Genomic DNA, 26,770 nt, shown 5'->3' on the forward strand with positions numbered 1-26,770 from the left:
GGTCCTTAATCGAAGATCCACTTTTTCAAGGAATTTGGCCCAAAATTGGTAAATGTAAGTTGATCTCAGCTAAGGCAACAGAGTAACTACATTTTTTAATAAAAAGAGCAACCATAACAATGACAAATATTTATGTGGGTTACAGCTGACCTGGATCCATGAAGACACATCAGGTCCTGTGAGTGAAACTGAATAGTATTAATTTGTGGTAATTGTTTAAAAATTTCCCTGCATTCATGTTTGTTACGTATACATCTAAATAAAATCATGTAGCCAATTAAGTTATAGGCTATGTAGAAACTTCTGTAAGCAAGCAAAACCGAATATATTTCCAAGAAAATTATTTGTAAACCAACATTAAAGTTGGAAATGCATAACAATATTGTGGGGGTAGGAAATGTAAGTAAAACTCAAAAGTTAAGGTTACAGTTAAAGGAAAACAAATAAACAAAAACTGTGTGGAAATAGTGTTATGGTATCCCAAAGAACTTCAACTCTTTCCTCATATTCCGATCACTTTGTACACTTCCGTGTAAAGTAGATAAATGTCTGATAGGTATCATAACTGAAATTTTAAACCTTGGATGCCTTGCCAGTTCAGACAGGAACTTAACTGGCTGGCTGCATGTTAGACAGTGTGTGCTTTGGTGACTCACTTGGGGCTATAGACATTTAAAACTATTTCCAAAATGGTTTCAACAACACAGTATAATTAGCTCAACTGAAAAGTATACAGGATTTAAGAAATAATCAACAGGGAGCCCAATAATTTTGGATGCTAAAGGATTTGATAGATGTAAAATTTTTAATGTCATGAATGATTAATGATACAGGAAGAAGATGGGATTTCAGTCATACAGGTCTTTGTATATATGGAAGTATAATACCTAGTATTGATTCATTTAGCCTCTCAGACTCTGAAGCAAATAAGTATTATCCCGTCTTGTATATGAAATTGAGGCACCAGAGATTAAGTGATTATTTTTTTTCTCCCAGGTCATACAGGGAGTCTGTAGCAGAGCCAGGAATAGAACTGGGGCATCAGGCCACTCAGTCTTGTGCCTCAGTCAGAAAACCAACATTGATTTTTTTGTGATAGGGAGGATGTTATTGCTCTCTCGTCAAAGGAGGATAGACTGGAGACCAGTCTTAGGTTAAGATGGCACATCCATAGTCAATGAGTGATGTGTACATTAGTATGTCTAGCATGTGGCTCATAGAGCTAATACTAGCTAATACTAAAATGATGTGTATGTTATGATGGAGCAGTAACACGATCATAGTTAAGATTGCATCAGGGTTTATAACTATATAATAAAATAAGGACTTAAGAATGGCCATACTGAATGAGACCAATGGTCCACTGGCTGGTGCAAGATGTGTCAGAAGGAATGAACAGAACAGGGCAGTTTGAATGATCCATCCGATTTTCCAGTCCCAACCTCTGGCAGTCAGAGGTTTAGAGACACCTAGAATATGGGTTGTGTCCGGACCATCTTGGCTAATGGCCATTGATGCACCTATCCTTCATCAACTTATCTAGATCTTTTTTGAACCCAGTTATACTTCTGGCCTTCACAACATCCCCTGGCAATGCATTCCACCGGTTGATTTGTGTGTTGTTTAAAGAAGTACTTCCTTATGTTTAAAACTTTCTGCCTATTAATTTCATTTGCTAACCCCTTGGTCTTGTTTTATGTGAAAGGATAAAAAACATTTACTTTCTCCACACCATTCATGATTTTATAGACCTCTATCACAGTGGTTTTCAAACTTTTTTCTGGCGACCCAGTTGAAGAAAATTGTTGATGCCCTTGACCCAGTGTAGCAGGGGATGAGGGGTTTGGGGTGTGGGAGGGGGCTCTGGGCTAGGGCAGGGGGTTGGGATGCAGGAGGGGGGGCAAAGCTCTGAGCCGGGGGTGCAGGCTCTGGGGTTGGGCTGGGGATGAGAGGCTTGGGGTGCAGGAGGGGGCTCTGGGTTTGTGGTGGGGCTCAGGGCTGGGGCAGGGGATTGGGGTGCAGACTTACCTCCGGTGGCTCCCAGTCAGTGGCGCAGCTAGGGTGCAGAGGCAGGCTTCCTGTCTGTCCTGGCACTGCGGACTGCGCTGCACTTACTTTGCTTAAGAGCCTTTGATGAGGGACCTTGTCAAGGTCTTTCTGAAAGTCCAGGTACATTGTATCCACTTGATCACCCTTGTCCATATGTTTGTTGAACCCCTCATAGAATTCTAATAGACTGGTGATGCCTGGTTTCCCTTTATAAAAGCTATGTTGACTCTTCCCCAGCATATTTTGTTCATCTGTGTGCCTGAATTCTATTCTTTACTACAGTTTCAACCAATTTGACTGATTCTGAAGTTAGGCTTACTGGCCTGTAATAGTCAGGAGCCTTTTTAAAAAATTGGCATTACATTAGCTCCAGTCATCTGGTACAGTGCTGATTTAACCGATAGGTTATATATCACAGTTAGTAGTTCTGCAATTTCATATGAGTTCCTTCAGAACTCTTGGGTGAATACCGTCTGGTCCCGATGGCTTATTACTGTTTAATTTATCAGTTTGTTCCAAAACATCCTCTATTGACAGCTCAGTCTGGGACAGTTGTTCAGATTTGTCACCTAAAAAGAGTGGCTCAGGTGTGGGAGTCTCCCTCACATACTCTGCAGTGAAGAGTGATGCAAGAATTAATTTAGCTTCTCCACAGCCACCTTGTCTTAATGAGTGCTCCTTTAATACCTCAATCATCCAGTGGCCCCACTGATTGATTGATTGGAAGGCTTCCTGCTTCTGATGTGCTTAAAACAATTTTTGCTGTTAGTTTTTGTCTTTTGCTAGTTGTTTTACAAATTATTTTTTGGCTTACCTAATCATACTTTTACACTTGACTTGCCAAAATTTATGCTCCTTTCTACTTTCGTCAGTAGGATTTGACTTCCAATTTTTAAAGGATGACTTTTTGTCTCTAACTGCCTCTTTCACTCTGTTTAGCCATCATGGCATTTTTTAGTCCTATTACTTTTTTTACTTATTGGGTTATACATATAGTCTGAGCCTCTATTATGGTGTGTTTAAAAAGTTTCCATTCAGCTTGCAGGCATTTCACTCTTGTGACTGTTCCTTTTAACTTCAATTTGACTAGCCGCCTCATTTTTTGTGTAGTTCCCTTTTTGAAGTTAAGGATTTCTTTGGTATTTTCCCCCATACAAGGATGTTAAAATTTATTACATTATGGTCGCTATTAGTGAGTTGTTCAGCTATATTCATCTCTTGGACCAAATCCTGTCAGCCCCTTACGGCTAAATCAAGAATTGCCTCTCCTCTTGTGGGGTCCAGGACTAGCTGCTCCAAGAAGCAGTCATTAATGGTGTCTAGAAATTTTATCTCTGCATCCTGTCATGAGGTGACATGTTCCCAGTCAGTATTGGGATACTTAAAATCCTCCATTATTATTGGGTTTTCTGCCTTCTTTTTTTTTCCCCTCTGCATCCTCTCTAATCTCCCTGAGTATTTATCTATCACCGTCACCTCTTGGTTCGGTGGTCGGTTGCCTATTCCTACTGCTATACTCTTATTATTCAAGCATGGCATTTCTATCAATAGAGATTGTTGTAGTATTTGATTAATTTAAGATTTTTTAATATATTTGACTCTATGCTTTCTTTTGCATATAATGCCATTCCAACCGTGCGAGCTACTCTGTCATTACTATAGGTTTGTACCCTGGTATTACGTATCCTATTGATTATCTGTGAAATAACTATAAAACAAACAATGAACCTCAATGGGAGTTTGAAACTTGAGTATTAAGAATTTGCTTTGTTTCTTGCAGGTCTCTTAACATGGACTTTGAGAATCAAGACAAAGAGAAAGACAGCAGCAGCTCACCTGGGTCTTTCAATGGCAATAGCACCAATAACAGTAAGTAGTCTCCAACTGCTCATGTTAGTCCTTCCTGTCTTCCCATTGGCCAAGCTAGTATGCTGCATTCAGGAATTTATCATGTTTTATGTTCTTGCCCTGTGCTGCTTGAATTCTTATGATGTAGTGAAAACATTCTGTGTAGGCCAATCTGACGTGCAGACTTATGAACTGGGAGCCCCATGGTGCTGTTATCAAATATGCCCATAGACACTAAGAATTCAAAACATTCATATGTACACTATTGCATGCTTCACAGTTGTGATAGAGGTGGAAGACTTCTCTTCTTAGTTCTTTTGAACAGTTAGTATTAAAAATAGATTGTAATTAAATTACATGCTTTTCTGTGGTGTTCATCACTATAAAGTACCTGAGTATGTCAGAAGCACTGATGAATTTACCCTCAAATTTACTTAAGACATGGGGGAAATATTATTCAGTTTTACACAGAGGTTAAATAACTTGTCCAAAGACACACAGGAAGACTGATAGAACTGAGACTACAGCCCAGATCTCTTGAATCCCAGTCCACATTTTAAAATCTGGTCTTGTCTGGCAAAGCAGTAACGCTATGTTGTGTGATTCTGTATTCCAACCTGAGTGTCTTTACTTAAATTGTTAAAGGTTGAGAGTTAATGTGCAGTGCTACCATGTTCCCTTTAAAATATGGGGTTAATTCTTAAAGCAAAAAGGGGGTGAGTGAATAAGACTCTAACTTTACATGGGCTTTGGGTGATATTTAGGATACAAGTAAGTTGCTCTGCTAAAATGGGATGGGCCCAAGCAAGATGCGCTGAACCCCTTGGCTTTATTATTGCTCCCTGGAGCTCAAAAGAGGCTGACTTTGAGTCCCTTCTCAGCTCTTTACAGAATGTAAAATTTTGAGCCAGTAGGTTTCCAAAAAATAATTTACAATACCCCACATAGGCCAGATAGTCACATTTTAAGGGAGATTGGTAAATTAACTGTTCTGACACAGCAATTTAGTTAAGGTCTGTGGTGTATATAGCTCTGATTTTAAAAGATGTTATTACTTTCAGGGTGGCACCCTTGTCTGCTGTTAAGCAGTTCAGTTTGGAGGAACTTAGTTCACATTTATTCATGTACTTGTATGTTCCCCATCAATGTAGCATCTGAGACAAAGGGTTTTACTGGGTGATACTAGCTGTGCATGCTCTCAGACATTTGTTCTGTTTTTTTAATATAGTCTCATCCTTGTTGCCTGTTTTCTTTCTATACCTGAAGAGCCTACATGTACTTTCAGTCTTGATGACTCCTAGTAACAGATAAAGAAGTAGAACAAATATTTAAAGAGCCTATCTACATGGGGAGTCATTCTGGAATAACTATTCCTGATGAATTCATTATGTATATATACTCTTATTTTGAAATAAGAATGCCATATTCCAAATTAGTTTAATCCATTGATAATCAGGAGAGCATCAAAGACACTTTTTTCTTCATTGTGCTTTATCCTGCCACAAGAGAAGAATAGGGAGCTTCTTTGTCTGTCTTGTTTGGAGCCATGTGTTTTTTCTCACAGAATAATGGTCAGCTGTCTGCCTAAGTTTAGGCCTTAAACATATTGTATTTTATGTGACTTATGATATGGCCTTGCCTACATTTCATCCTAATCCATTACAGCTCCAAGGAAGATGTGTACCCTGCAGAGCTCTTAACATCTAGGCGTTTGAGGACAGAAAAACTGTCTCTCAGAAGCTGCCTGACGCCTTTCCTAATAGATTACAGTTGATTGGAGCACTGAGTTGATAGCAAGCACTGAGAAGGCTGTTTCAGATGCCTTGCAACTTCTATGTCATAACATAAGAATGGCCATACTGGGTCAGACCAAAGGTCCATCTAGCCCAGTATCCTATCTTCTGGTAGTGGCCAATGCCAGGTACCCCAGAGGGAGTGAACAGAACAGGTAATCATCAAGTGATCCATCCCCTGTTGCCCATTCCCAGCTTCTGGCAAACAGAGGATGGGGTCATCATCCCTGCCCATCCTGGCTAATAACCACTGATGGACCTATCCTCCATGAACTTACCTAGTTCACTTTTTGAATCCTGTTATAGTTTTGGCCTTCACAAAATCAACAATATCTTTCTACACATTATTACAAATGCTTAGTGCTTGTACAAATGCTTTCCATCTTCAGGGCACTTTATAAATATTAATTCCTATAACAACCCTTTCAGGTGGGTTATGGTATGTAACCATTGTAATATGGGAAATTGAAATGCACACAAATTATATTCTCGCTTGCCTTGAACAAGGCAATTATTAGAGCCACAATTAGAACTTGGGAATTCATAGGTCCCAACCCCTCACATCACCACAATGGCTATTTTTAGTATAATGCTGCTACCGCTTTATATCATCCAAGGTAACTTCTAGATTCAAAGCAACTGGATTCTTTAATTTTTCTGTTTGACTATGCCAGCTGTTTTGAAATTACAGATCCTTGGGGTTTACAGTAAACAGTTATGTAATGTGGATGACATTGCTTCTGTGGCTATTATTGATAGGTCTTACCTTCTGATGCTTTTTTTTGGTAAGGACACTGAAATGTTGGTGACTGAAAACTAAGTTGTTGGTTTAAATTTTCATGTGAGAGTAATGTGTTTTGAAGCATGGAAATCTTGACTAGTGATACCAATATATCTGGTCCTGTAGCACCTTTAAGACTAACAGAAGTATTGGGAGCATAAGCTTTCGTGGGTAAGAACCTCACTTCTTCAGATGGAAGTGAAGAAGTGAGGTATTGCGTCTGAAGAAGTGAGGTTCTTACTCACGAAAGCTTATGCTCCCAATACTTCTGTTAGTCTTAAAGGTGCCACAGGACCCTCTGTTGCTAGAAACTACTATAGACTATCTATAGACAAAGGTGTATAACAAGATCCAGTGGCTGGAAATTGAAGCTAGACAAATTCAGACCGGAAATATGACTGCTGAATATTCCCTACGTTTTCATGTTTGGTAGGCTCACAATGCCTATAAAACAGGGACTGTTGGAACCTGCGAAGCACTTGTGGCAGACTCCAGCAAAGATTCCACCCTTCAAAGGGATTTGAGTACTTGTGTTCTCATCCAGTGCCAGGATCTCTTGAAGCAGCTGTCCAGGAGAAGTTCAAACAGCAAGGACCTCCCAAACCAACACAAAGGGAGAAAGCTCCCGCTTTGTGGGGTCTATTTGGGCAATAAAGTTTACTTNAAAAGAAAAGCACAAACATGTTGGGACAAAATCAGAAAGGCTAAGGCACAAAATGAGTTGCATCAAGCAAGGGACATAAAAGACAATACAAAGAGGTTCAATAGATACATTAGGAGCAAAAGAAAGATGAAAGAAACTGTAGGTCCTCTACTTAGTGGAGAGGGAGAGTTGATAACAGATGTTAGTGAGAGTTGATAATGGATGATATCAAGAAGACTGAGGGGTTTCTATTTTGCTTCATTCTTGACTTTAAAACGTAAATTGTCTTAACACAATATTAACAACACAGAGGGAAGGAATGCAAGCCAAAATAGGTAAATAACAGGTTAAAGAGAGTATTTAGTTAAGTTAGATGTATTTCAAGTTGTCAGGACCTGATGAAATTCACCCTAAGGTGGTTATGGAACTAACTGAAGCAACCTTATTTGGGATTGTCTTTGAGAACTCATGGAGAATGGATGAGGTCCCAGAGGACTGGAGAACCCCAAACATAATACCTATCTTTAAAAAGGGGAACAAAGAGGACTTAGCAAACTATAGACAGTTTAGCTTAACTTGGATACCTGGAAAGATACTGGAACAAATTATTACAGTTTGTAAGCACTTGGAGGGTAATAGGGTTATAAGGAATAGCCAGCCAGCATGGATTTGTCAAGAACAAATCATGCCAAACTAGCCTAATGTCCTTTTTTGGCAAGATTGCTGGCTAGTGGATGGGGGTGGTTATATGTTAAGAGCTGTTATAAAAAGGACAGTGATCAATTGTTCTCCAAGTCCACTGAAGGTAGGACAAGAAGTAATGGGCTTAACCTGCAGCAAGGAGATTTAAGTTAGATATTGGGAATAACTTTCTAACTACAAGGATATTTAAACTCTGAAATAGGCTTCCAAGGAAGGTTGTGGAATCTCCATCATTGGAGGTTTTTAAGAACAGGTTAGACAAACACCTGTCAGGAATTGTTTAGATATATTTGGTCCTGCCTCAGCACTGGGGGCTGAACTAGAAGACCTCTCAAGGTCCCTTCCAACGCTACATTTCTATGACTTTGATTTTTGTACATTTTGAATGAATGTGTATAAAAATTTAACTTGGTAACCATTGTAAATAAAATAAAAAGCAAATAAGTAACCATATGACTTTGTACTATGGCAGTACCACCCCTTCACATTTTCACCATTTTGGCTGTTCCTGCTTTCTGTGTCCTGGCAAATTTTATCTAACCATGACTGTAAACTCCTTGGCGTAGGGATAGTTTCCTTTAAATGTAATGCATAAATAACAAAATATTAACTTAGTCCTAATTCTCCACATTTCCCTTTGCCGATTTTTATTGATTAGAGCATTACAAATATATTTTAAAATCAATGAATTGCAGGCCAACAAGCCTCTCAACTTTGCAGGCTACATCTTCTAAGAATTCAGAAATTGCTTTAGCTTAGATTTTTTGCATACAAGTAAATGTCAACACTTTGACTTCAGAAAAAATTTATAGTGGCCTTTTGGCCCTACTTCAGCAGTTCTTCAGAACACTGTTTGCTGATCAAGATATCAGTAAGAAGGTGCTTCCTACTGCTCCCGTTTGGCAGAGCCATGAGTATGCTACGCACAGCAAAAATTGTCGTCCTCTACCCTGAAGCTGATTCTGTGACGAGGGGATTTTAAAAACCCTTCTGTGACCTCATCAGTTAAAACTTTTTTTTTACAGTATTGGGTAACTTTATATGGCACTTGGGTCATAAACCCTTTCCCTTAATTGTTGAGTCTTGTCCGCTCTACTTTATGTAGGCTACTGTTCCCTTCCTTGATGTTATTTTATTGCAGCATGTTAATCCCTTTTCATCTTTAGAATTTTTTTCCTGATATTTGTCACTTTATTTGCAATGTAATGTGTATATATAGGCTATATTATGTTTGGGGATGTAGATTGAGGGTGGTGGTGGATTCTTCTGTTTTGTTCTTGTTGGATGAATCTAATGGGGTAAATGGTATTGGGACAATTATTTCCCTGAAGCCATTTATTTTTGTGATGGAGTTATTGTTCTATTCATTGGTCTTGCCTTATGGAGGATACTGTCCCTTATGTTGCAGAATTTGCTATTGAAACTACACATCAGCATGGAGATCCTTATTAGGGTGGAGAAATGTAGATCTTCCTTTCTCCTGAAACACATTTAATTTTCTGTGGGCCCATTGCTATGAACAAGCACTTTTTCTTTTTGGTAGGATTAAAGACTTTTTCCTCCCTAAGTAATTTTACAACTTTAACATTATATTGAATTATGTGGTGGTAGTTGCAAAATTTGATATGAGTGAAACTTTACGTGTAGGAAGTTACAACAGGATTCCCTTTTGTCAATTGACTTTTTCCAAACATTGCTGTATTGATTTAAGCTATGCACTAAAGAGAATCTTTTATTCCATTACGCATCTTAATTGGAAGAAGAAAATTGTCTCCTAAAAGGTGCTTAAAGGAGAGAATAAAAGAACATGTAGTTTGTCTGCTACACCTAAAAGTGATGGGGTAAAATGGAGGAATTCTTCCATTGCTGTTGCAATCCTCTTTTACCACAGCAGTTCTAAAAACTGCATAAGTGCTGCTAACATGTCATTCTTTACACATTCCCTCACTCTTTAAAACATCACTTGATGTAATTTTGTGTGGTGCTGTAACTTTAGAATCACGTTTTGATTTGTGAGGTATTTGATCCTGAATTAGATTCTGTGGTGCTAAAAGACAGTGTTTAGTTGAAAGAAAAATGAATGTATTATAAATATAGACATATATCAATAACTGTTAAACTTTTGCAGCTGTGCTGATAAGATAAATATACTCCATAGAAAATTTAGAAGTTTGTGAAAATTTGTAAAATATTAGGTATCTGTGAGCACTTTGGTATAGGTTTTTATAATAAACTTGCTTCATTGTTGGAAACATAAGTAAAAAATGTGGATTACTATACAGCGAATTACTAAAAATGTGGATTACTATACTATTACAGATTACTATAACATTTGATATACATTTTTGAATTCTCAACTTCCATTTCTAATTCTTGTTTTAAGTTGTACTTCGATAGTTTTTTCTCATTTTTAGTAATGGATAGAGAGTTCTGAGTAAAATGTGGAAAAGAAAAAGTAACATTATTTAAGTTCAGAAAAAAACAAACAACCTTGAAATAGTCCTGAGGTAGCTAGAGCAACTCAGATTTTCAGAACAAGTTAATGCTGAAATCAGAATTTAGGTCTGTTGGTATAGTTGACTGTGGTTTTTATTGCTAGACTTAAACTCACTGCGGATGGGAAGATTTTATGCTACCCTGAAATCTACCCTTAAAACATGATTGAATGAGGACAATAGGTTGAGTGAAACAGGTTTAGATGGTCTGAAGCTAACCCTATAGCAGAGTTTATTTGCTGTTTAGGCCCTAACCGTTTGCACTTGTGCATGAGCTTGTTGACCCATGGGAGTACTGTCAGTGAGACTATTCATTGTTTTAGTGATAGGAGGATTGGGGCTTTAGAATAGTCCGTGTTGATGCAGCATTTTGGGAGTGTTTCATAACCAGATTGTAATGTATCTTTTTCTGTTATGGCTGACTGTTGGAATAATTGGACACAGTATTTTGCTTCTCTGAATGTGGCCCCAAGTGACTTGAAGACTATTAAGAAAAATGACAATCCGTGTGTTTTCCTCTGTGACGTTTTTTAATTGTATCATCTTAGTTGATAGTAAATTGAAGTGTGAACTTATTTGCACATTTCATTTATAAAAGTCCCGCAAAAGAAATCTTAGCCTTAAACGGTTTTTCCTTTAAATGCTGTAGTATATACTAAGACATTGTCACAAAGCTTTCTCAAACTGGGAGCTGTTTTCACACAGTAGAAAATGGATCTGTATGTACTAATGTTACATTTTCTCTTTTTCTAGTCCTTGCAACAATAGCCTTTGCTTTCCTTCTGCTCCCGATGTGCCAGTATTTAACACGACCTTGTTCTCCTCAAAACAAGTAAGGACTTGATAAATCTTTTGCTTTTCTTTTGTATGCTGCATTTATTTCTCTTAATGATTTTTTTTTTAACTGGGGTCACTGCTACTAGCACTAACTCCAGGGCTCTAGTGCAGATTGTTTGTATAGTTCTGGTTCTCTTTGCCAAAACCATGTTCCCACTTTGAAGCTGGGAAGCACAATTTCTGTCATGCACACTTGCCAGCATGGGAAATATGATACTATTGCAGGGGATTAGTGTTCTTCAGTGTTTTTCAAAAGTTTTGGCTTACTTTGGGTGAGATTTCATTGTGTTTAGGAACTGAGGTTGGACTTTTATATTAAGCTAGCACAGTTGCATTATGGTCGTTAACTCTAGAGACAGGTTTCAGAGTAGCAGCCGTGTTAGTCTGTATCCGCAAAAAGAACAGGAGTACTTGTGGCACCTTAGAGACTAACAAATTTATTAGAGCATAAGCTTTCATGGACTACAGCCCACTTCTTCGGATGCATATAGAATGGAACATATATTGAGGAGATATATGAAAGCTTATGCTCTAATAAATTTGTTAGTCTCTAAGGTGCCACAAGTACTCCTGTTCTATTAACTCTAGAGGTTTCAAAGACTATAGTGACCATGCAAGAGCCACCTTAACATGAATGACAGCTGTTTAATGCCCTTTTAAAAATGGTCTTGCGGACAGGAGTCCTTATTGCAAAACCATCATATTCAGTACCAGTTTTGAATTTAATTGAATTAATGGAGATATCCTATCTCCTAGAACTGGAAGGGACCTTGAAAGGTCATCAAGTCCAGCCCCCTGCCTTCACTAGCAGGACCAAGTATTGATTTTGCCCCAGATCCCTAAGTGGGCCCCCCTCAAGGATTGAACTTACAACTCTGGGTTTAGCAGGCCAATGCTCAAACCACTGAGCTATCCCTCCCCAGTTGATAGTCAACCCTGATAAGTTTCAGCAGAAGAGCCAAGAATTAAATGGACATAGACCAGGATGGATAAAAATTGCTGATTTTTTGTGATTCAAATCAGTTTATTTAAATTAAATACAGGTTTATTTTTAGAATAAACTTCTCTAAAAAATAAATTTGAAATTATAACAACCTGTGTTAAGGCCTAATTTTTAAAAGATTTTAATTTAGCATAGTAAATTTGTTTTTTTAAGGTAAATAGTACATGTTTGCTTCTGAAGTTTTAAAGAAAGTCAGACCTCTGACCTGGTCAAGCACCTGAAGCAAGCATTTGTTGAAGTGCTAAACCTACTTTTGATACTTGATAAATAGAGAGATTAAAATAAATCTATTTATCTACTGTTCTGCGTGTGTTCAGAGAGAATATTTTCTTCATTTCACTTTAATCAGTTAGTTCAATTACTAGTTAATTCAAAGTTAAGAAACCAATTGGGAACTGAAAAATCAGAGAGCTTTTTTTTTCCTCTTCCAATTTATTAATAAAATTATCTGTGAGCATATGAGATGTGCTAGTTCTAAAATCTTGAAGTACATGATGACCAGAAATAATTTCTACTTACTAACTACAGAAACTTCATTTGATTAGTAATTAGCTGTAAATGCTAAACTTTTTAATGCATCCAACACATTAGAGATATCATCTTTTAATAAAAAAGCATTTTAAAATTGGTTTTGTATGTATTTTAAGTGAATTCTAATTTCTATTCAAGTAGATACAAATCACAAGTAAAAAGTAAATCTAGTAAATTTGAAATGCATTGTTACCAATTTCTAACATAAAATATGTAAAAATTAAGAATCTGAATAAATGTAAATTAAACTATATAATTGCTTAAATAAATGTGTGGATATAGTGTATCTACCTGTTTAGCAAAATGAAGCACCAAATTTAGTGTAAAGGTTATATTTAGTTGCAAATAAACATGTTTTAATCTTTACTAATCAATGAGAATAAATCTTTCTTCAGGAAAATAGCTATATACAAATGTAAAACAGGATTAAAATTGATTTAAATCAAGGTGTCCTGCTTGCTGATTTAACTAATAATTAAAATCAGTGATTTAAACTGCTTGGATTTAAATCCATGTACACAGACATAGACTAACCCTTTCATCCCTCCACTTCACGATTTAGGCAAGTTATTTAAATGTGGAGAAAGCCTTTATTGTTGCTGCCTTTGGTACCTATTTTCTGGCAAAGAGAACTTCTCTCTGACATCTTGCATTAATATTACTACTTATGAGCCTCGTCCAAACAGAGCCAGAGGTTTTTCTGTTCTTTAAATGGAAATCATTAAATCTTTGAACTAACATGGTGTGTTGTTTCCAGGATTTCCTTTGGCTGTTGCGGACGTTTCACTGCTGCTGAGCTGCTCTCATTCTCCCTGTCTGTTATGCTTGTCCTTATCTGGGTCCTAACTGGCCACTGGCTCCTCATGGATGGTAAGTATGTGAAATGTGGGACAAGTCCCAGTTTATATATTTATTGCCCAAGCCAGGACCCTGGTGAAATTTGCTAGCATTGATGCCTTCCTGAGTCATACAAGTAAAATGTTACATTGCACTTGGCAAACCTTTGTAAAGTATGTGGCAAGCTAATGGAGAGTCTGTACAGTTGTTCACTTAACTCACATTGCAATAATGTGGTGGGGTTTTGTCTGTTTGCAAAACAGGATTTTTTATAATTAACACCTCTAACCGAGAACTCCTTTATACTTCTGGATACCTTTAAGGGAAAACTATCCCAGTGGGCAGCAACACAAGCCACTTTAAATCAATGTGAGCTAGTGAAGACGATTAGTGTCTATCAATAATGGAAGGATTCTACTATGTGTGAAGAAAAGGGACTGAATTGACTCTTTCCTGCCTTCCACCAGCAAATGGTGTTTGTACTGGTCTGGCCAGGAGTGGCAAAGTTGTAGCCTCAGTGTTAATAGTTAAGGAAGTGAGATTTCTGCTTAAATATACAAGTGATCACTCCACACAATTCTTTCCTCCTTCATTCTCTGAGTATCTCTTTTTTCAGTGCCTCTGATTTTGAGTAAATTATACAGATTTTTGGGATAGTGTTTTAATTTTGTTTAACTGTTTAATACATGAACGTTTCCTGCTCCTGGAGACGTGTCTCGAGTAAAGGGTCAGACAGTCTAAGGCTAGTAGACCTGATTTTATTTTTCACATAGTTTTAAAATGAATTCTCAAACTTTTTCATGGCATAGATCACATCTCAATAGACTTCTACCCACCCATTTGTGATTATCTGGAGCACCTCCCTTTTTACATCCATGATAGAATAACATCCCAGTGGCAATTTCAGCAACTGATTACATGGAAAAATAATGCTAGGAAAGTGATTATAAATATCTAAAGATGCATTGAATGCAATTTAGCAGCTGAAAACAAAGAGGAAAGTCAGCACCATGTGTCCAGATAGTTTTCTGCAAATCAGCGTACTTCCTGGACCACTAATGGTCCTTAGTTCATAATTTGTGAATTTTTGTTTCAAAAGAAAGATTTAATTTCTGTAAGTATACATTGTAAAACAGTAAGGAGATTTGCTTATAACAGTTTATCTGGCAGAGAGATATTAAATACCTCCTCAGACAAAAGATTAAAATCTCGTTTCTGCCTCTGTGATTACATTCTCTAATCTCATCTAGTGGAGTGGTTTCTTGATAAGGAAGCAGCTGAAGAGTGCTTGGCCTTTTAACATCTCTCAAAATCAGTTCTGATTTCGAGCTGATTCCTACCATTCATGTTGATTTTTTTTGAACTGATGTATGTAGACTATGGTACTTATAGGTCAAAACACTTAAGTAAAACCTTCCTTCCTGAAGTGCCCTACTGCTGGCAAAAGGTAAAACCTCACCCACACAAATGTTTAATGAGAAGTGTGAGGCAATTTAAGTTGTATTCAGGTTTGTTCAGTGAAATCACTTTGCTATAACTTGTTTCATGCTTCAAGACAAAAGTTGCGAGACTGTACTTGGTCATCTAAGAAGTAATCGGAAGAACGGAGCTATCGGAAATTGGTACTGGTAGAAGAAGATCTGATGATAAGGAAGGGGACAGACATTGAATAGCCTATTTTATCCATTTTCTAACTGCTGTAATCTCTCTTGTAGTTGTATAATAAGGTCTTGTCACTTTTAGATGGCCTGATTCACATTCTGTCAATTTATACTTCTGAAGACAGGCTAGTGGAACAATCTGCTGTTGCCCAGCCACTTGTTTTGGTTTGCATGTGCAAGTTGATGGAAGCAGAAAGGGCTCTGTTTCTTTAGTGAACTAGACTAGTTACTCTCTTCTGCATTCACTCTAGAACAAGTTGGTACTGGTTGAGGGGAGGTAGTTGTGGCCAGGGCCCCATTGTGTTAGATGCTGTCAATAAAGTAACACTACCTTAGTAGTGTAAGAGACCTCCAGCTTTGCATGTATTGGGGAGACAATGTAGGGCTTTTTCTGGCTAAGTACTCAACAAAGCATAAACCAAAGAAGGGTTGCCATGACGTTGTTAGCATCCAGCATAAATTGTTGATGTCCCACCTCAGCACTGGATTAGTTAGTGTCTTAATCTTATATGTATGTTTTAGGATAGAGTAGGGGTCTCAAACATGCAGCCCATGGGTCACCTATGGCCCGCGGAGCTATTTCCTGCGGCCCGCCATAGGTGCAGACTCTGTGGGTGCTCCGGGGCTGGAGCACCCACGGGGAAAAATTAGTGGGTGCTCTGCACCCACCGGCAGCCAAGCTCCCCTCACCCTGCCCCCCTTCCTCTCCCCCCAGTGCGCTATGTCCCCGCTCCTCCGCCTACCTCACAGCACTTCCTGCCGCTTAGGACTTTCCAGGAGGGAGGAGCGGGGATGCGGCACACTCGGGGGAGGAGGCAGAGAAGAGGTGGGGCCAGGGCGGGTATTTGGGGAAGGGGTTGGAATTGGGGCGGAGTTGGGTCAGGGACTTTGGGGAAGGGGTTGGAATTGGGGCGGGGAAGGGATGGGAAGAGGCCTGGCAGGAACGGGGCCTCATGGAAGGGATGGAGTGGGGGCAGAGCGGGGCAGAGGGAGGGACATTTATTCTCTCATTATAACAGGAGAAGGCGCTTGTTTGACAGCAGAGTTGGGTGAACTATTCAGTCATTATAGCCTTCTTCCTGTTTGTGAATTGTCTGCAAACATACTAAGGTTTTTATTAATTGAACTTAAGTTTATGCATTGGCTTAACTTTAGCATCTTAAATAAGATACATTCAAATTCAGGTACTCTATTGTACATACTTAAATAGAAATCCTATAAGAACATAAGAATGGCCATACTGGGTCAGACCAAAGGTCCATCCAGCCCAATATCCTGTCTACTGATAGTGGTCAATGCCAGGTGCCCCAGGGGGAGTGAACCTAACAGGTAATGATCAAGTGATCTCTCTCCTGCCATCCATCTCCACCCTCTGACAAACAGAGACTAGGGACACCACTCCGGCCTCAGGGCCCTGCATGGGGCAGGCACTGAAGAGAGACCAGGGGGGTGCTGGGATGCCGCCGCTGCCACCCCCCCCGGCGCTGAGTCCTGCTGCTAACGGGTCCGGGTCCTGCCACTGCCCTCCGGCTGTCCGTGGCCGCCGCGCCAGGCCGACCATTGATCCTGCCTGTCCCGGGCCGGGCCCTGTGAGGAGCCCGCCAGCGGCCAGATGCAAGCGCCGCCGCTGCTCTACAAGTTCTTCAGCGAGGAGAACGCGCCCAAGTGGTGGGGGTTGCTAGTACCGGCCCTCAAACAAGTTCAGGTGCAAGTCCCTCCTAAACTTTCTTCATCTGAAGATGCTTTACAATATGTTGAGGAGTTAATTCTGTAGTTGTTGAATATGCTGTGCCAAGCCCAGCCGAGAAGCTTTCTGGATATAAAGGATTGTGTTCAAAAAAGTTTTCCCCATCCTATTGATATGTGGGCAATAGCTGATGCCCAGTCTGCTATTGAAAAGATGAAATGAAGAAATCCATTCTCTCTCCCAGTAGAAAAAATCCATCCTTTGTTAAAAGAAGTTCTAGGTTATAAAATTGACCACCAAGTATCTGTTTACATAGTAGCAGTATTAGAATACATTTCTGCAGATACCTTAAAGCTGGTTGAGAATTACATACAAAATATAAGACATTATGAAATGACAAAACAAGACATTAAAGAGGCAATGTGTGCTGGATACGTTCCATCAAGATGTAGAAGATATAAGTGCACTAACTTTTATTTGATGAGGAACCCTCAATCTCAGGGGAACAAAGGCTATAAAGGTCTTCCAGTTGTTGTTTTATTATGGGTTTTGTGTTTGTTTGTTTTTTTAAATACTGACCATATATCAAATCCTGAGATTTAGGATTTTTACTCAGAAAAACTTCACTTGTGCAACATCCTGCAATATACCAAGCACCAGCTGGACATCCTAAATTCCAGTTGGGCATGCTCAGCTCCTCAAAGGATCTGTCTCAACAGGAATTTGCCAGATTTGTCCCTAATTATTTAGAGTGAAATCCTGGCTCCACTGAAGTCAGTGTATGGACAGCAAATATGGAGAACTTCTGTATCACACTGAAGTTAGATGGCTGAGTCGTGGAAATGTTTTGAAGCATTTTTTTGTACTTAGAGGAGATTGATTCCTTCATGAAGATGGAAAACAAGGAGGTTTCCACAGCTTGCTGATTCCACTTTTATCTGCAACCTTGATTTTCTAACAGATGTTACCAATCACCTGAATGCACTGAACTTGAAGCTTCAGGGTAGAAAACAGGTGATAACACAGATGTATGACAGTGTTAAGTCATTCAAAGTCAAGCTTACTTTGTGGGGGAAACAGCTGACTGCTGGCAGTTTGGTCCATTTCTCGACTCTGAATTCCTTAGGAAAAGATTAATCCAAATCCTTGAAAGAATATGCAGATATCATTTCTAACTTACACAAACAGTTTGATGTGCGGTTTAAAGATTTCAAGGCACTTGAACCACATTTTCAACTTTTTTCCACACCATTGGCTGTGGAGATTGCCAATGTTGCAAAGGAAATGCAGATAGTTAGTGGAACTTCAGTGTGATACCATTTTGAAGTAGAAGTATACAGATGATGGAATTCCAGAATTCTACCAGGTTTTTTTTCCACAAGAAAGATTTCCCATGTTGTTCTCTGCTTCCGCCAGGGTAATGGCAATGTTTGGAAGGGTGTATGTATGTGAACAGTTTTTTTTTTTTTTCTCTTCCATGAAGATTAACAAATCTGTGTTAAGGTCAAGGCTCACTGATGAACATTTGCAAGCATAACTGAAATTGGTTTCGTCTCAGGATATCAAACCTAATATTGATGCTCTGGTCGATGCAAAACGCTGCCAGCTAAGTGGCCAAAAATTAAGTGACTGTAAAAATTAGCACTGACTTTTCAAATTAGAGTTTTTAAAAAGTTAATACATTGACTTTTAATAGCATACTATATTACTCTTCATTTTTTTCATTTTTGACTATACTTTTGTATCGTTGTATGAAAAGGTTTCAGTGAGGCAGCCCTTGGGCCAATGTACTAGTCCTCATGATGATTTGAGTTTGAGATCCCTGGGATAGAGTGAAGATGAGGACTGGTCCTATTGTGCTGGTCACCAATTGCACTGTGAGTTTGCTCTGTGAGTTCTTGGAGTTCCTCTCCATAGTAGTACTGGAGTGGCTGAAGATGATAGTGCTCAATGACAACAACATTCATGTGATTTGGAGCTCTTCTGAAACAAATTGGGGATTTCATGGGACCAATGGAGGAATTTCAGGAAGTACAAGCCTTGAGTAAGCCTAGCTTTTTCTGCTGGGCTGCTGATTCAAGAGGAATTCCTGTTGAGAGGAATTTTCTTACCTATATATAAAATCACTTAAATTCAGTGGTAATGAGGCAAATTCTTGAGGAGGGACAAAACAGTCTTCCCAGTTATGTCGGGAAGGTACCATTCTAAGGTACCTGAGCTGTTGAGAGTACTTTATGCAACAATTTGTGTTTGGGCCACCTGTCCTTTCTGGCTGGTAGAAGACAGTGGGGAAGGTATTGGACTATCGTTGGAGATAGTCAACACATCTTTAGAGGAGTACAGATTGCCTAGCTCAGTTAAAGAAGAGTGTGCAGCAGCTGCTCAAGAAACCATAGCTTGATCCTGACAGTCTGACTGACAATTGCCCTGTCCCATCTTCAATTTTTGGTTAAGTTTGTTAAAAAGGTTGTGATGACAGCTCTCACAGTATCTAGTTGCCTCATATCTCCTTGATCTTTGTTAGTCTGGTTGCTGACATAGATGGGTCTAGATGAGAGCTAGCTAATTGAGGCTCAGTCCAGAAAAGACTGAGGTGATGGTTGTGTTTGGAGGAAGTGTCAGGGCTGGGGAGGGGCGAGGGAGGGGGTGAGGGATGCAGGCTTTGTGCGGTGCTTACCTCAGGTGGCTCCCGGGAAGCGGCCGGCGTGTCTGGCTACTAGGCAGAGGCGCAGCCGGAGGGCTCCGCCTCCTGCCTCCGCCTCCATAGCTCCAATTGGCCACGGTTTCCGGCCAATGGGAACTGTGACACTCCCTTGGTACCCCCTCCACCTAGGAACCAGACATGCCAGCCGCTTCCTGGGAGCCGCACGGAGCTGGGTAGGGAGTCTGCCAGCCCTGCTGTGCTGCCAGCTGAACTTATAACAGCCTGGTCAGCAGTGCTGACTGGAGCCATCAGGCTCCCTTTTTGATCTGGTGTTCTGGTCGAAAACTGGACACTTGGCAACCCTAGGTCCTGTAGAGGCCTTTGTCAGGAAAACAAGTTCTCCAGCTTGACCATTATAGGTAAACTGTAGTCACATTTCCTTGTATGTCTCTTGTTTCTCTGTAATTGAGTACTGGATTCTAATAAATTAATCTGATTTGAGGAGAAAAGGTGACAGTTATAGTGCTCAGTAATGCATGCAAAAGGAGCATTTACTATTCTTTAAACCACTGTTTGCCAATGGCTTTCTTTCTGTGTACTTTGGTTTTGCCCTCCCACTCACAGTTGATCTTTTGTTTCTCTGTCAGAAGAAAGCGAAACAGATGGTGCAAGTGTGTGCTTGCATCAGTCTGGCAGGCCATTGGTCTCGGCCTGACAGAAAGGAGGGGAGAAAACACCCAACTTGTCTTGTGTTTTTCTGAATTCAGACAATATCTCCCTTTTTATTTGCCATAGAGCCTTTTTTCTCGTCCATAGCCAGTTCACAACACCTACAAAGTCTAGGTCATGGCAGTTCCTGCTAGCACACACCACCATTGTATAAATCCTGGCATGTTTTCCCCGGGGCAGTTGGCTGAGCTGTTCCCAAAGTTCAGGGGTATTTTACATAATAGAAAGCAAAGTTGTTTTTCCCAGGTTGATTGTTTTGACACATGACGTATGTTTGTGGGGTTTTAAAATGCTTATTTCTCAGTGTGGAGTGTTTGGAATGTTTTGGTTCTGTTTTTGCTTGGATGGCAAAATGGACTGAGGATTTAATCAGTATAACATGGCAAGCACCCGAGTACATTCTCTCTTACGTATGGAAATAGCCTTCCCATGCTTTTGCTCAATTGGAGGTGGATAATGTGAACACAATGGGTTATAGACAGTCATGTCTTTTCTCATGCGTGAGGAGAATTTGAACAGCTTCAGAGGCATGAGGGACTATTTTGGAACTTCGCTATGCTGAGGGAATTGAGTAGAAGGTAACTTAAAGGTATTCTGCTTCAGGTTAACTCACATTCTCTCCAGAATATACTTAAAACTGTATTTGGAAACTTCTGCTAACGTACCCAGAAACATAAGATTTACCACACTAAGTCAGAACTTCAAGCTCAGTATGTTGTTTCTTTCAGTGATCACCAATTGTTTGTTCATGGGAAGGTAGAGGGAAAATTGCATTTGCCAATTTATGTAATACTCCGTGGTTTCTGCTTACCAGCCTTCAAACCACAGCAGTTTGATTAACCCTGCTACACAGTGACTGAAAGATTGCAGTGTTGTAACAAAGCTTAAACTATGAGGAGTCCTTGTGGCACCTTAGAGACTAACCAACTTATTTGGGCATAAGCTTTCGTGGGCTAGAACACACTTCATCAGATGCATGAAGTGAAAAATACAGGAGCAGGTATAAATACACCTCTATCTCAATATAATGCGGGTTTGCATACAACGTGGGAAAGCTCGGACACGCTGCTCTGAGCAGCGTGTTAAGGGTGCTGAGCCAGGGCTGAGGCTGAGGGATTGGATAAGGGGCAGAGGGTCTCGGGGGCGGTCAGGGCCCCCCACCCAGGGTCTGGGAGGCAGGAGCTGTGGGGAAGCACTTTTGGGGGCCCTGCAGTCCCAGAGTGGCCCGGGGGATTAGCGGGGGGCCGGGAGCAGTCCACTCCGCTTCCCTTGCCCTGGCCCCAGCTGTGTCGCTCGGGGGGAGGGGACTTGGGGGAAGGGATCCCCCCGCACTCACCAGCAACGGCGGAAGCGGAGCAGCCTGGCCCCAGCCCGCTCCACTCCACCAGCTCCCAGCCATGGCACTCCGCTTCCCGCCGCAGGTGAGTGCAGGACCTTTCCCCAACCCCCCTGTCTCCCAGCGACATGGCTGGGGCCGGGGCAAGGAAAGGGGAGTGGGCTGGAGCCACGTCGCTCCGCTTCCCGCCGTCGGTGAGTGCGGAGGGCGTCCTTTCCCCAACCTCCCCACACTCACCGGCGGTGGGAAGCGGAGCAGCCCGGCCCTAGCCACGGTACTCAGCTTCCTGCCGCAGGTGAGTGCAGGGGGCGTCCTTTCCCCAACCTCCCCACGCTCACCGGCGGTGGGAAGCGGAGTGCCACGGCTGGGAGGTGGCAGAGTGGAGCGGGCTGGTGCCAAGTTGCTCCGCTTCCCGCCGGTGACTGACTGTCAGGGGGTGGGGGCGTGGATAGGGGTCAGAGCAGTCAGGCGACAGGGGAGGATGGGTAGGGGGATGGGTTTCTGGGGGTGATTAGGGACGGTGGTTTCTGGAGGGGGCAGTCAGAACAAGAAACGGGGGGGGGCCAAAGCAAGTTCGATATAACGTGGTCTCACCTATAACGTGGTGAGATTTGGTTAGACGGGTACATGAAAGGATGGGGGTTGCTTTACCAAGTGTGAGGTCAGTCTAATGAGATAAATCAATTAACAGCAGGATATCAAGGGAGGAAAAATAACTTTTGAAGTGGTAAGAGAGTGGCCCATTACAGACAGTTGATAAGAAGGTGTGAAGCTACCACTCTGAAAGCTTAAACTGTCTCCTTTCTAACTGTGGAAACAGGGACCCTTAGAGCTTTACCATATCTATGAAGTTTTAACTATATATACAAAAATTGCTAAATTAACTGTACACAAAGTTCTTAAGGATCCTTGAATCACATTCACAGCCAACAGGTCCCCATATCTAAAAATAATGAAAATCCGTCACTGTAATGACATGGCACCCACCTCTTGTGAGCACCCCCCTCTGGTTGGATGCGTCTGCAGTCTTTAAAGCAGTCCCGGCTCTAGTATTGGGCCGTACTCTCAGCGTTTCCTGCCTGGATGCACTACTGGGGCCGGCTTAGTCTATTCTGACCTCAGTTCTCCAGTTGGGACTTCTGACAGTACAGTCCCCTTCTGGAGGTTTACTGCTGTCCAATTGTAGGCCCTTCCCAGTGGTCTATGGGGGGGATCCGGGCCCACCAACTAATTCGGCTCCCAGCCCAGGGACCCTAAGAATAGCAGCTGTGTGCTGTTATGTCCCTTTAGCAAAATTGCCTTCCGTTCTCTGGGCCACTTCCCCACAGCCCCAGCCTTCACAAATGCTTTACCCTTAGCTCAGGGCCCTTCTGAGTTCAGGCCCATCAGCCAGCCAGGAGCTCTTCCTTGCTCCCCCAGTCCTTACTACCATTGAGCATTGTGCCAGCCAAGAGCAGTTCCAGCAAGGAACTCTGTCTCCGGTGCTGCAACTACTTTTTATAGGGCCCTCCTGGGCCCTGATTGGCTGCTTCCTCCTACAATCACTCAGCTGCTGGGAGGACCTCTCCACTGCTCCTTTCCTGAGATGTGTGACAGGATCATGAGGCCTCCAATAGGGGGCCTCTGAGCCTAGTCCAACTTGTTGCAGTCCCTTTATTAAATAATTATATATAAAACAGAGAGAAACTTAGAACTAGTGATTACCAAAACTGTTTAGTTTCAGATTTCTTGGGCTATTTCTAGATGGGGGACAAAGCTTAATTTTAATTTCACTGAAGACATTAGTGCACGGTTCTTGTTCCAGGGCCCTGCTCCTCATACAAGTCATGCAGAAACATCCACTAACTCCTGAGATTTTTGATTCTGTGATGCACTGGTAGGATGCTGCAACTATAGTACCTCAGAGGAACCTTCGTTAGTTACTTTCCATTTTGTCAGGTTTCAGAGTAGCAGCCATGTTAGTCTGTATCCGCAAAAAGAACAGGAGTACTTGTGGCACCTTAGAGACTAACAAATTTATTTGAGCATAAGCTTTCGTGCGCGTACTCCTGTTCATTTTCAATTTTGTGGTCAGCAAAGGAGATCCCCCACTGTAGCTGCCTAGTGGTCTTAACCAATGCACATGTAATTCTTGTGGACTTTTGCCTCTTATGTCCTCAGATGGTTTGGTCTACAACCCAATAGAGCTTTGGCCATTTTAGGTCTGTCAGCACCCTGTCTATTTTTGTCTGGCTAGACACATCCTGAGGATTTTCATTTTTTTCTGTGGCCTCGGGATCTTTGATGTGTTAGGTACGTTCTCCAGCTTTGCTTGTTTAGTGAGGTGTTCATTCTTGGAGCCTTGGCACAAGTTGACACTGGAGCTGGTCTCAGACATGCTTGCTTCCAAGCTGTTTTGTGGGTTTTTTCATTGTCTTTTCCATTTTTTAGGCCCCAGTTTTCAGCTTCCGGTATCTACCCATGCCTGCAATGCCCAACATGTAACTTCTGGGTAGAGTTAGTTTTCCTATGGCGTGTATTCAGCACGTACCTTGGTACCAGGAGATTATTATTGTCAGACACTATATAGAGTTTCTAATGATTTAAAATGTTTAGGTGCTCTTTCTATATCTTTGGGTATTGGGAGTTCAGGGTATCAAAGACACTTCTATATGGACTAGCCCAACAGTCTCCCCTAAGGTCTAATGACCATGCAAGCTGGCATTGTCCAGAGAGATGAACATTGGTATAGTGTAGCTTGTTGCATCTGTGTGGTTTGGCACACTGGCTCTCCAATGGCCTCGAGCACTGACATGCTGAGTCATAAGACTTCAACTTGTTTGGCACATAATGCTTAAGGCAGTAGTATCCAGACAGCCTTCAGTACTGGCATCCTGCAAAAAGAAGCACATTGGTGCCTAAGGCTGTTAGTGTCAGACTTCTTAGTGCACTACAGCCATGCAGGATCTATGTATGGTTGTCTGGGAAAGTCAGCACTTAGAGCCAGGGTGGATTTGATTTAAATCACTAGTCAGGAAGACTCGATTTAATCATGGATTTCTACATAAAAGTGCATTCTTGTTGGTTGGTGTAACCTTAATACGTATTCTTCACAACTCAGAGATAGATGTAGGCTTCATTTTTAGAAGGTACACACTATAGATTTTTAAAGTGATTTATTTTGAAAACTTTTCAGATTTGTTTTACAGCTATATCCGAAAATGAATGGTTATTTCATTTACCAAAGGTAGTTGAAGCAGATATTTATGAAGTCACTGGGAGGTGAACTATCTCCAGTTCAACAGATTAATCATTAATATTTGGAAGATTTTCTTGCCATGCTGTATTAGGAGGAGAACATAACTAGACAGACATTAACATTTTTATTTAACTAAAACAACGTTATGTATTCTGGATTTTTTTCTTCAACAGCAAACATATAATATTTTAACAAAACAATCATATGTTTTTTTGAATTTAGGTAAACATTCAAGTATCACTGGGTGACGTTCCATGGCCTGGGTCATACAGGAGGTCAGACTAGCTGATCCTAATAGCCCTTTCTGATCTATGAATCTATTACTCTGTTTCCCTTCATGAAGTGAAAAAGCCTTGGTTGGGATGATTTAGTTGGTGTTGGTCCTGCTTTGAGCAGGGGGTTGGACTAGATGACCTCCTGAGGTCTCTTCCAACCCTGATATTCTATGAAGTTCTTTAAAATAGGTTGGTTTTTGTTAACATTGTTTTTAACTAAAATAGTTAAATGAAATATTTTAAAAAAATTAAATAGACTATGTCAGCCAGGTCAACATGAGAAACTTAAGAATATTGGCTTCTGCAGTTAATTCAGTCGTCTTCACCTTCATTTTCCTGTTTGTTCATAATCTGTAAAAGAAAAACAAGCTTTCCTGCCTTTTCAGGTCCCAAACAATTTCTCAGTTTGGAATGAATTAGTCCAAAGGAAAAAATATTCTGTCTACACCGGCAGAAGAAGCTACTGCTGTTAAAAGTGAGATTATCACTTCAGCAGTCTCTGAATCCAAATGCTTAAGTGACTTCCACCAGTTCACTGGTGTGACTTTCTTTAAAACATCATCAGCAAACATATATTTCTTGAATGGTTCACCCTTAGCTTTGAAGTTTATTATAGTTGGCATTATGGAGGGATGATTGTGGATGTTCATGTCATAGCCACCTCCTCTTCTTCAGCAGTTAAGGTTTGACTCTGGAATTAAGTATTGGGAATATTTGCAAGAAAATGAGCTGGAGATGGTGCTTGTCTCATTTGTTTTTTTAATGCTTGTAATTTAACTCTGTCATTGCATATTTCTGTTTTTAAGATCTCACTTAGTTCCTTCCAAATTTCAACAGCGTCAGTAATAAAACAGCCATTTCCCTGCATTTTGTTCAAGGCTACAGAAATAAGCTTCAGGGTACTCAGCATGTGTTCAGCATTGCTCTTAAGCCCAATGTTGAGAACTTTGGCTGTGACAGTGCCATCTATTTTTTCACAATTTTGTTCACAAACTGTCATCAGATTAGGCCAGTTCTTGACATAGTGCTCAAAACAGTCCACTACTGAGTTCCGTCGCATGTCTTGTGGGAGAGTTAACTTGTTTCCTCCCACTTTTTTCAGAGCTGTTGCTGCAAAGTGGTTGTTACGGAAGTATTTTGCAATTTCAACAACATTAGTCTTTATTTCTGGAACGCTGAAGTCTTTGGCTAGGGGGTGCATCAAATGAGCACTGCAACTGTATGTTACTAGCTTGGGACTCTCTCCTAAATTTCTTCTTATCTTGTATACATTTGCAGCATTGTCTGTGACCAAGCTGTGTACTAGACATTTGAATTTTTTTTTCACAGTTTGTTACAGCTTTTACTGCTACTTCTTGTAAGTATTCTGCTGTATCAAGTGTTTCTGTAAGGAAGACATTCTCTTCTTCTGTTGTCACACAAGCACATACAACAGGATCATTACGGACACTGCTCCATCCATCAAAACTCAGGTTAACAATTCCAGCTTCTAGACTATTGGAACTCATTTACAAAACTTTTCTTAAACATTACATGAATATATTGTCTCAGACTATAGAATTAGGATTTATAAACCCTATTCTGTGATGAGATATCTTTGAGCTATAACGTATCTTAAGTAAAACTATCTTTAGACAGGTTTTTCCTCAAAAAGCATTTTATCAAAAAAATCAGATTTAAA

The 26,770-nt window shown here is 40.7% G+C and overlaps 1 protein-coding gene across 1 annotated transcript in view; it reads left to right on the top strand.

Annotated features, from left to right (window-relative positions):
- SPPL3 (signal peptide peptidase like 3) overlaps window positions 1-26,770 on the top strand; it is a 57,980-nt gene that overhangs the window by 17,633 nt on the left and 13,577 nt on the right. The window contains exons 2-4 of the mRNA XM_034791461.1: window positions 3,830-3,918; window positions 11,065-11,143; window positions 13,440-13,552. Coding sequence (XP_034647352.1) covers window positions 3,830-3,918; window positions 11,065-11,143; window positions 13,440-13,552 — 281 coding nt within the window. The remainder of the gene's footprint in view (window positions 1-3,829; window positions 3,919-11,064; window positions 11,144-13,439; window positions 13,553-26,770) is intronic.

The sequence above is a fragment of the Trachemys scripta genome, chromosome 15, assembly GCF_013100865.1.
Source record: "Trachemys scripta elegans isolate TJP31775 chromosome 15, CAS_Tse_1.0, whole genome shotgun sequence".
In the NCBI taxonomy this organism is placed as follows: Eukaryota; Metazoa; Chordata; order Testudines; family Emydidae; genus Trachemys; species Trachemys scripta.